Source organism: Lolium rigidum, chromosome 1, assembly GCF_022539505.1.
Source record: "Lolium rigidum isolate FL_2022 chromosome 1, APGP_CSIRO_Lrig_0.1, whole genome shotgun sequence".
Lineage (NCBI taxonomy): Eukaryota > Viridiplantae > Streptophyta > Magnoliopsida > Poales > Poaceae > Lolium > Lolium rigidum.
This window is the reverse complement of record NC_061508.1, coordinates 280,300,197-280,312,821: the sequence shown is the minus strand read 5'-3', so window position 1 is coordinate 280,312,821 and position 12,625 is coordinate 280,300,197. Positions and strand designations below refer to the sequence as shown.

At 45.4% G+C, this 12,625-nt stretch overlaps 1 protein-coding gene across 1 annotated transcript; it reads right to left on the bottom strand.

Moving 5' to 3' along the window:
• Window positions 1-4,380: 4,380 nt before the first annotated feature.
• On the bottom strand, window positions 4,381-5,034 carry LOC124683775 (protein WIR1A-like). Its single transcript, XM_047218228.1, has 2 exons — window positions 4,841-5,034; window positions 4,381-4,717 (listed from the first exon to the last, which is right to left on the bottom strand). Exons 1-2 carry the CDS (start codon window positions 4,980-4,982, stop codon window positions 4,434-4,436), a joined length of 426 nt encoding a protein of 141 aa, XP_047074184.1. The 5' UTR covers window positions 4,983-5,034; the 3' UTR covers window positions 4,381-4,433.
• Window positions 5,035-12,625: the final 7,591 nt, after the last annotated feature.

Genomic DNA, 12,625 nt, shown 5'->3' with positions numbered 1-12,625 from the left:
GCACCGGAGCCTCCTCGCTACCCCGTGGACGATATAAAGGAGATGAAAGCATGTCATCCGTATTATCCTATCGGGAACATGTCCATGAAGGTAGCCATCGGCAGTGCTTTACCACACGGAGCACTCCACCACAACAACCCCATTCAAGATGGCTATGCTCGTGTCACGGTGGAGGACATAGTCCAAGGGTTTGAGGACCTGGACATTGACATTGCTACACCCGAAGGGGCGACAAGACTTGGAGATGTCAAGCGCCGGTTCATTCTATGGCAGAAGAAGTTTATCAAGTTTCCGGGCGAGGCGCCAACAAGTCCACCCCCTACGATGGTGGTGGTGGCGGCGGTGGCGGTGGTGGTGGTGGTGCTTCACCTACACCTCCTTCACGAGGGCCGACGCCGCCCCCCAATTCACCTCCGGCGGGTAAGCAGCCGCCGCCCCTAGTCCGCCCCGGGCGGGTAAGCAGACGCCGCCCCCCAATCCACCTCCGGCGAAGAAGCAGAAGCAGCAGTCCTGGATTATTAACCCGGACCCTTACGTACCTAAGAAAACAAAGGTACCGGAGGTATCACTGAAGCCTCTCCCCACGAGGCCTTGGGAATGTAGTGTCGAGGAAGTCGAGGCGGGCGCGGCTGCTGATTTAGAGAAATGGAAGGCGAGCTGCAAGAAGAAAATAGAGGGCGAGCCCAAGCCAGTATTTTCTGATGAGCAAAAGAAGTGGGCTAAATCATTTTTGAACACACCGTCCCAAGCCGCAAAGAATCTGCCTGACGACTATGCACGTGAACTTCGTAGGCAAGCACTCGCGTTCAAGAGGAACCAAGAGTTGGCGGAGAAGCAGGAGAAGAAAGCCTTGGAGGAGGCCGAGAAAAAATTAGAAAGGGGGAAAGAAGTTGCCCAGCTCGGGGAACAAAGTAAACAATCGATCGCCCCGCTCATAGTGCAAGCCGCCGGTCCGGATGCCCCCGATATCATAGCAGCTGCGGCAGAACATGGATTGACTGTAACGAATGCCAGAGAACAAGCGACCACCTTAGGTATCACTCTTCGTGCACTGTTAGGCCTTGATGAGGCGCCAATGAAGGACGTAGTATTTACATATGTGAAGAATGGCCCTCTCGTCGAGCCTGCGCAGGAAGAGGATCTACCTCGACAAATGAAAGGTCTGCTAAATTGGTACAAGAGTTACATAAAACTTAAAAACGCCAAAGACTATATTTATGCGGAAGTTAGACATGAGCATCACTTCAAACATTACTATATAACAATTCATCGGAGTGAATTGTTCCAGCTGTTCAATCTGCGCGATCTCGACAAATCTATCATCAGTTGCTACGTTCTGTAAGTGATTTATTAATTTCTACCCCATCTCGTTCATTGCCTGCACTATATATTGTCCTAACTATCTTGTTGTGTACGCTATTATGCAGAATGAAGAAGCGGGAAATGCAAATAAGGAACATCCATGATGTTGGGTTCATTGACCCACACATCGTTAATACATATGTGTTAGAACACCACCCCGCCGACGTGGAGGAAGACCCGTGGCGGTTTCTTAGAAAACAGGAACTCAAAAGTGATATTCTATTTCCTTACCATTTTGGGTGAGTGTTTCTGTCTTGAGCACATTCTATTTTGTTTACTCCATGCATGGTATGTGGCTAATCGATGAGTTATATATGCATGATCGTGCATGTATCGTGTCCGCAGGTTCCACCGGATTCTGATGGTAATTTAATTTCACACCTCCACGGTTCTCGTCCACGACTCTCCGAATATGGATGCGGCGCTTTGGGCCGACATGAGAAAAATGATGCAAAAGTAATTGTTTTCATTCATTTGCGCTCTATATCGATCGGCCTATTTCGTTCATCATTTCCTAATATCAAGTAACTAATTAATAACTCTCTTGTTCATTTAATTTTCTTTGCCTCGTAGGGTTTGGAGACGGTTCGTAGATGAAAAGGTCGGTGAATTCAAAAAAGAGCTACATTTTAAAAGGGCGAGTGCGGACGACCGGGGATATTCAGCCACCGGGGACCAATCTATGTGGATACTATGTTTGTGAGAGGATCCGGAGATACACCAATGAGCGGGACCAGTCGTCTGAGATCAACATCAAGAGGAATAACCTCCGGAAGACGCTTAGTCCAGAAGCTCGCATCCGACCACTTCAGGAGGAACTAGCTGGATGGTTCGCGAGGGAAGTCATCGATCCTACAGGACAACACTACGTAGAGGACGTAGAACTATACATGCATTAAATTATGTATGGAAACTTGTTCAAACTTGTATATGGTCATCCGATGATATTGAATATATATTGTATATTCCTCTTGAATTCTTTTTGGTTCTAATTTCAAATTTGTTTGAAATTGTACATTCATATGCATGCATGTATGTAGTACCGTAGAATATGTGAAACTCCTTCAAAATTACAATAAAGGACAAAAGAAATAAAACAATACAAATTAAACAGAAAACAGGTTTAGGGGGGGGCAGGTTTAGGGGGGCCTAAAACCCTAAACCTGCGGCGGCCTTTAGTCGCGGTCGGCCGAAGAACCGCGACTAAAGGGCCTCCGCCCCGACGGTCGCCTGGCACCCACGTGGACGGGCCTTTAGTCGCGGTTCGTAAGCAACCGCGACTAAAGGGGGGCCTTTAGTCGCGCTACTTTGGTCGCGGTTGCGCAACCGCGACTAAAGGCAGTTGCGAACCGCGACCAAAGGCCCTTTTTCCACCAGTGATGGTCGTGCTCTTTGCCGAGTGTCTGGATTAGACACCTGGCAAAGAATTTATATGCCGCGTGTATTCCTTTGCCGAGTGTACTTTTATGTTTCTGCCGTGTTTTTTTCTCTTCGTCGAGTGCTCACAGACAACACAGATTGTTTTGCCATGTATCTCAATTTGGTTTTCGGCAAAGGCCACTTGTGCCACTTGTGTTGTGTACTCAGCAAAATACAATCGGCAAAGATCGTTGTACATGACACAAATATTTATTTCCGATGCCCTCTAGTCCTATTTGGTAACGGGCTCTAGTCCCGGTTATCCAGCTGGGAGTATGAAATCGAGACTAAAGACCTGCCTCTTTAGTCCCGGTTGTCCACAAATCGATACTAAAGGCCTCCACGTGGGGGGCAAGTCGAGGGCTGGGGCAACACCAACCGGGACTAAAGGCCTCTACGTGTCGAGAGCGGTCTAGCATTGGAAGATCTTTTTTGTGTTTTCCATTCTTTTATTTATTTATGCAGAATTTTTTGTATTTTAGTTATTTGACCAGTTTAGTCTCTAACTACACTAAATCTCTAGTCAAAGTACTTACTCGTGGTCAAACTTTCAAGTCGGTCACCCATCATCAAACTACTCCAACCCAAGCAGACATAACTTTTGAGTTCTTCCAAGCAAGCTTCCAAGTACACCACACCTTATTGATATCAGTATCATGTCAATCTTGGTCATGATGTCACACTTCTATTAACCTCTTGGATTTTTGGCAAAACCTAAATCTGAATTTTTTTTCATATTTCCTTTTGGCAGTTGAATTTTTGGATGTAACTTTTCGCATAGATATATTTTCATATGTTAAACGTTTTTTCGAGTTCGTATGCAAAAGTTGTAGTCATCTTACCGAAAAATGCAGTTTTTTTGCAAAAATAGTCGAAATTCATGTTTTTATTTTTCATAATAAATTAATAACTAGATCACCTAACCTATGTACATTTCAAAGGATTTTTAATTTTGAACTTTCTACCATTTTCTTTTGTATTTTACAAAGCTAAAAAAGCGATCCATGAGACTAAAGATAGACCTCCAACTGGAACCTTCCGCAACCCCTTTAGCCCCGGTTGGTATCTCCAACCGGGACTAAAGGTCTCGTTTGACCCGGAACTAAAGCTGGTTGTGCCCTTGCAGCGTCCTATCCGTTAAAACTGAGACTAATGCACATATTAGTCCCGAGCCCAAACACGGCCGAGAGTAAATCTCCGGACGAAAGCCCCATTTTCTACTAGTGAAACACTCGGCAAGGGAAAAGAACTAGGTAAAGATATTTACATAAAATGATGACGGTTTAGTCTTTGACTCTACGCATCAGTCCTCCTATATCTTACAGGATGTCTTCTCTCTTTTTTATCGAACTATGTCTTCTCTCTTTTTATCGAACTATGTCTTCTCTAGGTCTGAGACATTGTTGGGTGCTTGCTAGAGCTGTGTGCAACTGGTTTTCTAGATACCGGTGAACTGTATGTGTTTGTATCTACTCATTACAACCTTCATGCCCTAAAATTTTGTTTATTCATGCCTAAAATTTATGCAGAGGCCGGGTGTAATACTTCTTTCTGAAAGTAATGAAAGCGCCCTTTATCGAAAAAAAAAGGCAACAAAACTGAGGAGGCTGAGTTACTCCGTCTCTTGTAGATTCGGAATTGTACTTCCATGTTCATACAATAATTTCATGGCCGGACATGCTTCCTGTTTTATTCGGAGTATTAAAGATGTAAGCACACATAGGAGGGGATACTACAGTCGTTTCAGTACACTGCAGTAACCTGTACTGGTACGAAGCATGCATAAAGGCTGTATCCTTGCTTCCATTATTAGGGAGAGGGGGTTGGTCACGGCACCCGTAGATTGTGCGGCATGGACGAGGACGAGGGATGTAGGGTTCACCAGGTCTGCACGGTCCGTTGACACACACAGGACGGTTAGGGTCCAGAGTACCACCTGGAAAGAAATACACATAGCATCAATGGATTTTTAGTCGTTATAAGTACAGAGCGTAAGCATTTCAAGGAGGAGATGAGGACGAAGAGGATGAAATGAAACCAACAGTTCGGAAGCACTAACCATTGATGTCGCGCACCACTGCCGCGGAACCACTGATCTCGCGGGCCACAGTCAAGGAACCGGTCATCATCACCGCGGAGACGGTGAAGAGAGCGATCTGGAGTAGTACCATGAAACGCCCAGCTCTGGCCAAGAACCCCATCAGAGCTCAGTCTGGCTGGCCTGTGATGATAAGTTTCAGCTGTGTATTTCATATTGCGCTTGCCGGATGGCCGTATTTATAGACATCGGTCCCTCCATTTCCATATACTTTCGAGCAGCCGTCTATACGGATGAAGGTGCTAGTGCGATTGTACATTTTTCTATTTTAAAATAATGGTGGGCATCTATACGGATCAAGGTGCTGAAGATAATGGTGGGCGGACCTGAGTGGCTCATTTTTCCACGGTTAGTCAAGGCTGGTGACGTGCCATGCAATTGACAGCCACCGCAGAAACAAAATCAGCTATCCGACGACCTAACAAAGCCACGACGACGACCTGGTAAACCAAGCAAGTAGTCTTGTGAGGCATGGAAATGTCCACTCGGTAACGTCGCGTCTCATTGTTACTCAAAAATATAGCCAGTAGTACTTTTTTTTTTGAAGGAATAGCCAGTAGTACTCTACAATTAAAGAAAACAATGAGAGTTTTACCGCGAAATGCCGCATGATCCTCTGTAGCTCAAAGTCGAGAAGTGGATGAAAGGAGGAACAATGGCGAGCTTAGAACTCTGCTTGTATGACCCACAGCGAGGGGCCCGCTCCCCCACTCCCCACCTAACCCTAAACCCTCCCCCCACCCACCCTCGCCCCGCCACCACCGATGGTTGCCGCCGGGCAGCCCGTGCGGTTGACAGTGGCGGCGAGGCCCCCCTCCTCGTGGTCGGCTGGCGGAGGCTCAGAGCCCCGCGTGTGCAGGCTCCCCTCGCGGTCATGGAGGTGGCGTCCGGTCTACGGCTGTCGGCGGCGCGGACGGCATCGTCTGGCCAGCGTCTGCGGGCCGGCGCGAGCGGCAACGAAAGCAGTGAGCGGCGGTGCATCGGACGTCTGCTCCGCCTGGGCGGCTTCCGGGATGGCGCTGGGCGCTGGGTGGTTCGGCCGGCCGGGTAGGGCCTGATGTCTACGGGTGCTTCTATTTTTGTAGACAGTGTTGGGCCTTCAAGAGCAGAGGTTTGTAGAACAGCAGCAAGTTTCCCTTAAGTGGATCACCCAAGGTTTATCGAACTCAGGGAGGAAGAGGTCAAAGATATCCCTCTCATGCAACCCCGCAACCACAAAGCAAGAAGTCTCTTGTGTCCCCAACACACCTAATAGGTGCACTAGTTCGGCGAAGAGATAGTGAAATACAAGTGGTATGAATGAATATGAGCAGTAGTACGGCGCCAGAAAAGTGCTTGCTGGCGTGCATTTGATGGTAGTAATATTGCAGGCAGTAAAGATGCAGTAGAACAGTAAACAAGCAGCGATAGCAGTATTTAGGAACAAGGCCTAGGGATCATACTTTCACTAGTGGACACTCTCAACATTAATCACAATAAATAGATAGATGCTAGACTCTACACCCTCTTGTTGGATGATGAACACCACTAACTGTGTAGGATTACACGAACCCTCAATGCCGGAGTTAACAAGCTCCACAATATTCAATGTTCATATTTAAATAACCTTAGAGTGCATAACATATCAACATAACCAAACCAAGTACTAACATAGCATGCACACTGTCACCTTCACACTACGAAAGGAGGAATAGATCACATCAATACTATTATAGCAATAGTTAACTTCATAATCTACAAGAGATCACAATCATAGCCTACGCCAAGTACTACACGATGCACACACTCGTCACCATTACACCGTGCCGGAGGAATAAACTACTTTAATAACATCACTAGAGTAGCACACGGATAAATTGTGATACAAAACACATTGCAATCATAAAGGGATATAAATAAGCACTTCACTATGCCATTCATAACAGTGAATAAGTATTCTGTGAAATATAGCCTAAGAGACCCACACGGTGCACACACTGTCACCTTTACACACGTGGGACAAGGAGTCTCCGGAGATCACATAAGTAAAATCCACTTGACTAGCATAATAACATCTAGATTACAAGCATCATCATATGAATCTCAATCATGTAAGGCAGCTCATGAGATTATTGTATTAAAGCACATAGGAGAGAGATTAACCACATAGCTACCGGTACAGCCCCGAGCCTCGATGGAGAACTACTCCCTCCTCATGGGAGACAGCAGCGGTGATGAAGATGGCGGTGGTGTTGATGGAGAAGCCTTCCGGGGCACTTCCCCGTCCGGCGGCGTGCCGGAACGAGAGACTCCTGTCCCCCGGATCTTGGCTTCGCGATGGCGGCGGCTGCTGGAAGGTTTTCTCGTGGTTTCGTCGAACGTGGTAGGGTTTTCGCGACGGAGACTTTAAGTAGGCGGAAGGGCAAGGTCGGTGGAGTCCTGGTGGGGCCACACACTAGGCCGGCGCGGCCAGGGATTGGGCCGAGCCGCCCTACTGTGTCCCCACCTCGTGGCCTGCTGTCCACAACTGGCGCGTGGTTGACGAGGGAGGAAATGGTGTAGCTTTCCTTCGTTCCCCGGCAACGGCGCCGTAAAAATAGCTTGATGTCTACGGGAGCTTATATTCTTGTAGACAGTGTTGGGCCTCCAAGAGCAGAGGTTTGTAGAACAGCGAGCAAGTTTCCCTTAAGTGGATCACCCAAGATTTATCGAACTCGGGGAGGAAGAGGTCAAAGATATCCCTCTCATGCAACCACGCAACCACAAAGCAAGAAGTCTCTTGTGTCCCCAACACACCTAATAGGTGCACTAGTTCAGCAAAGAGATAGTGAAATACAGGTGGTATACATAAGTATGAGCAAGTGGCAACGGCACCGGAAAAGTGCTTTGCCCAGACGATAGAAACAAGCAGTAGTAACGCAGCGAGTAGTAACGCAGTAATACGATGAAACAAGCAGCCGATAGCAGATATTTAGGAACAAGGCCTAGGGATTAGACTTTCACTAGTGGACACTCTCAACTTTGATCACATAACAGAATAGATAAATGCATACTCTACACTCTCTTGTTGGATGATGAACACCACTAATTGCGTAGGATTACACGAACCCTCAATGCCGGAGTTAACAAGCTCCACAATATTCAATGTTCATATTTAAATAACCTTAGAGTGCATGATAGATCAACACAACTAAACCAAGTACTAACATAGCATGCACACTTGTCACCTTCACACCATGTAGGAGGAATAGATCACATCAATACCATCATAGCAATAGTTAACTTCATAATCTACAAGAGATCATAATCATAGCCTACGCCAAGTACTAACACGGATGCACACACTGTCACCATTACACCGTGCAGGAGGAATAAAACTACTTTAATAACATCACTAGAGTAGCACATGATACGTCTCCAACGTATCGATAATTTCTTGTGTTCCATGCCACATTATTGATGTTATCTACATGTTTTATGCACACTTTATGTCATATTCGTGCATTTTCTGGAACTAACCTATTAACAAGATGCCGAAGTGCCGATTCTTGTTTTCTGCTGTTTTTGGTTTCAGAAATCCTAGTAAAGAAATATTCTCGGAATTGGACGAAATAAAAGCCCGAGAGGCCTATTTTTCCACGAAGCTTCCGGAAGTCCGAAGAAGAAACGAAGAGGGGCCACGAGGCAGCCAGACGCCTAGGGCGGCGCGGCCCCCGCCCGGCCGCGCGGCCCTATGGTGCGGGCCCCTCGTGCCGCCTCTTGACCTACCCTTCCGCCTACTTAAAGCCTCCGTGACGAAACCCCCGAGTACGGAGAGCCACGATACGGAAAACCTTGCCGAGACGCCGTCGCCGCCGATCCCATCTCGGGGGATCCCGGAGATCGCCTCCGGCACCCTGCCGGAGAGGGGAATCATCTCCCGGAGGACTCTACACCGCCATGGTCGCCTCCGGAGTGATGAGTGAGTAGTCTACCCCTGGACTATGGGTCCATAGCAGTAGATAGATGGTTGTCTTCTCCCCATTGTGCTATCATTGTCGGATCTTGTGAGCTGCCTATCATGATCAAGATCATCTATATGTAATTCTATATGTTGCGTTTGTTGGGATCCGATGAATAGAGAATACTTGTTATGTTGATTATCAAAGTTATGCTTATGTGTTGTTTAAGATCTTGCATGCTTTCCGTTATTAGTAGATGCTCTGGCCAAGTAGATGCTTTTAACTCCAAGAGGGAGTACTTATGCTCGATAGTGGGTTCATGCCTGCATTGACACACGGGACGATGACGGAAAGTTCTAAGGTTGTGTTGTGCTTGTTGCCACTAGGGATAAAACATTGATGCTATGTCTAAGGATGTAGTTGTTGATTACATTACGCACCATACTTAATGCAATTGTACTGTTGCTTTGCAACTTAATGCTGGAGGGGTTCGGATGATAACCCGAAGGTGGACTTTTTAGGCATAGATGCGGTTGGATGGCGGTCTATGTACTTTGTCGTAATGCCCAATTAAATCTCACTATACTCATCATAATATGTATGTGCATTGTCATGCTCTCTTTATTTGTCAATTGCCCAACTGTAATTTGTTCACCCAACATGCTGTTCGTCTTATGGGAGAGACACCTCTAGTGAACTGTGGACCCCGGTCCAATTCTCTTTCCTGAAATACAATCTACTTGCAATACTTGTTTTTACTGTTTTCTCTACAAACAATCATCTTCCACACAATACGGTTAATCCTTTGTTACAGCAAGCCGGTGAGATTGACAACCTCACTTTGTTTCGTTGGGGCAAAGTAGTTTGGTTGTGTTGTGCGGGTTCCACGTTGGCGCCGGAATCCCTGGTGTTGCGCCGCACTACATCCCGCCGCCATCAACCTTCAACGTGCTTCTTGGCTCCTCCTGGTTCGATAAACCTTGGTCTCTTTCGAGGGAAAACTTGCTGCTGTGCGCATCATACCTTCCTCTTGGGGTTGCCCAACGAACGTGTGAAATACACGCCATCAAGCTCTTTTTCACGGCGCCGTTGTCGGGGAGATCAAGACACGCTGCAAGGGGAGTCTCCACTTCTCAATCTCTTTACTTTGTTTTTGTCTTGCTTTATTTTATTTACTACTTTGTTTGCTGCACTAAATCAAAATACAAAAAAAATAGTTGCTAGTTTTACTTTATTTGCTATCTTGTTTGCTATATCAAAAACACAAAAAAATTAGTTTACTTGCATTTACTTTATCTAGTTTGCTTTATTTACTATTGCTAAAATGAGTAATCCTGAAGTTGAAGTTCGTTCATTTAAGCAACAAGGGGGAGAATGTTTAAAAGATGCTTGGTATAGAATTAATGATGCCCATAATAGGTGCACTAAGAAACACTCCACCACTATCCTACTCAGGAATTTTTATGTTGGTATCTCTAGTCTGGAATAGATATGTTCTTGATTGTCTCGCGGGAGGTAACTTCCTAGGCGTTTCCGCTTTAGAAGCTAGTTGCATTATTGAGAGTTTATTTGGAACACAACCTGTTAATGAAACTAAAATTGAAACCTCCCTTGTGGATGTTATGAAAAAATTGGAAACCATAGAGAAAAATTGTAGTGTTGAAACTAAATTGGAAATATTACTTGATAATACTGATAAACTTGATAAAATCCTAGGAGGAATTAATGAAAGAATTGCTACTCTAGAAACTTGTGCTATCCATGATAATCAAACCCATAGAATTGGAAAACTTGAAGAAGCTATGGGAAAATTGGGTTCAACTTTTTCTTCTTTTAAATTTAATGAGAAAGCTTATGTGGGTAAGGAGCAAAAATTCATGTATGTCTATAAGGTGCCTAAACCAAAGAATTACTATAGGCCTAAGATTAATAAAACTCCCAACACCCCTGGTAATGATGTTGATGCTTCATCTCTTGATGTTACTTGATATACACTTTCTGCGCCTAGCTGAAAGGCGTTAAAGAAAAGCGCTTATGGGAGACAACCCATGTTTTTACCTACAGTACTTTGTTTTTATTTTGTGTCTTGGAAGTTGTTTACTACTGTAGCAACCTCTTCTTATCTTAGTTTTGAGTTTTGTTGTGCCAAGTTAAGCCGTTGATAGAAAAGTAAGTACTAGATTTGGATTACTGCGCAGTTCCAGATTTCTTTTGCTGTCACGAATCTGGGTCTATCTCCCTGTAGGTAGCTCAGAAAATTACGCCAATTTACGAGCATGATCCTCAGATATGTACGCAACTTTCATTCAATTTGAGCATTTTCGTTTGAGCAAGTCTGGTGCCATTTTAAAATTCGTCAATACGAACTGTTCTGTTTTGACAGATTCTGCCTTTTATTTCGCATTGCCTCTTTCGCTATGTTGGATGAATTTCTTTGATCCACTAATGTCCAGTAGCATTATGCAATGTCCAGAAGTGTTAAGAATGATTGTGTCACCTCTGAATATGTCAATTTATATTGTGCACTAACCCTCTAATGAGTTGTTTCGAGTTTGGTGTGGAGGAAGTTTTCAAGGGTCAAGAGAGGAGTATGATGCAACGTGATCAAGGAGAGTGAAAGCTCTAAGCTTGGGGATGCACCCGTGGTTCACCCCTGCATATATCAAGAAGACTCAAGCGTCTAAGCTTGGGGATGCCCAAGGCATCCCCTTCTTCATCAACAAATTATCGGGTTCCTCCCCTGAAACTACATTTTTATTCGGCCACATCTTATGTGCTTTTTCTTGGAGCGTCGGTTTGTTTTTATTTTTTGTTTTGTTTGAATAAAATGGATCCTAGCATTCACTTTATGGGAGAGATACACACTCCGCTGTAGCATATGGACAAATATGTCCTTGGTTTCTACTCATAGTATTCATGGCGAAGTTTCTCCTTCGTTAAATTGTTATATGGTTGGAATTGGAAAATGATACATGTAGTAATTGCTAAAAATGTCTTGGGTAATGTGATACTTGGCAATTGTTGTGCTCATGTTTAAGCTCTTGCATCATATGCTTTTGTTGGGGGAATAACCCCCGGTATGCCAAAGGCATGCCAAACCGGATGGCCTGTGCCATCAAGATACCGGTTTAATGTTTATACCGGAGCCTGAGGTCAAGAGTTTAGCTAAGCGGAGCTAAGCCGGTATCCCCAAGAGGGGTATACCGGAATCCGGTAAAGAAGATACCGAAAAGGAGAGCCTGTCGGCAGGACTGGTCAAAGATTCTCTCCAGAGCTAGAAGACAAGATGAGCTAAGCAAAGTGACTTTTGACGAAGGGCTGACGATAAAGAGAAGGGTGACGGTCAAAGAAGCCGGAGGACGTCAGCGCCCCTGATTAAAGAGGACTCCGGTGTCATCTATGATTAAAGTAGCTTTGTAAAGTAGTTTGTCTAGTCAAAGATGCCATTAGGGTTTCTTCTTGTGTAAGCCACCCTCTCCCCTATATAAGGAGAGGGGGCAGCCCTCTATACGGGCGCGATCCACAAGAGAACGAGAAGGACACAACGAGACCATAGAGAGATCCGTGTACTGAGAAACTTGTAACCATGTTGAGTTCAATAAAGCTAGCGATCTAGTAAAGAGTTCTTCCTCTTGTCTCTCTTCTTGCATACCGGCCTTTGGTTGTGTTCTTGAGGAAAGCATCCGGAAGTTCTTCCCATCTAATCGCAAACCCTCCCCCGAATCCTCATACGTCCATTCGGCCCCAACTTAAGCCATCCTATGGCATCCGTCCATTCACCACGACGACGGTTGGCGCCCACCGTGGGGCATGAAGTGGCGCATCT

Coding starts and splice junctions, on each gene's coding strand:
- LOC124683775 (XM_047218228.1), bottom strand. CDS start 4,982: ATGGGGTTCTTGGCCAGAGCTGGGCGTTTCATGGTACTACTCCAGATC. Junction 4,718..4,840: donor AGTGGTGCGCGACATCAATG/GTTAGTGCTTCC, acceptor ATTTCTTTCCAG/GTGGTACTCTGGACCCTAAC.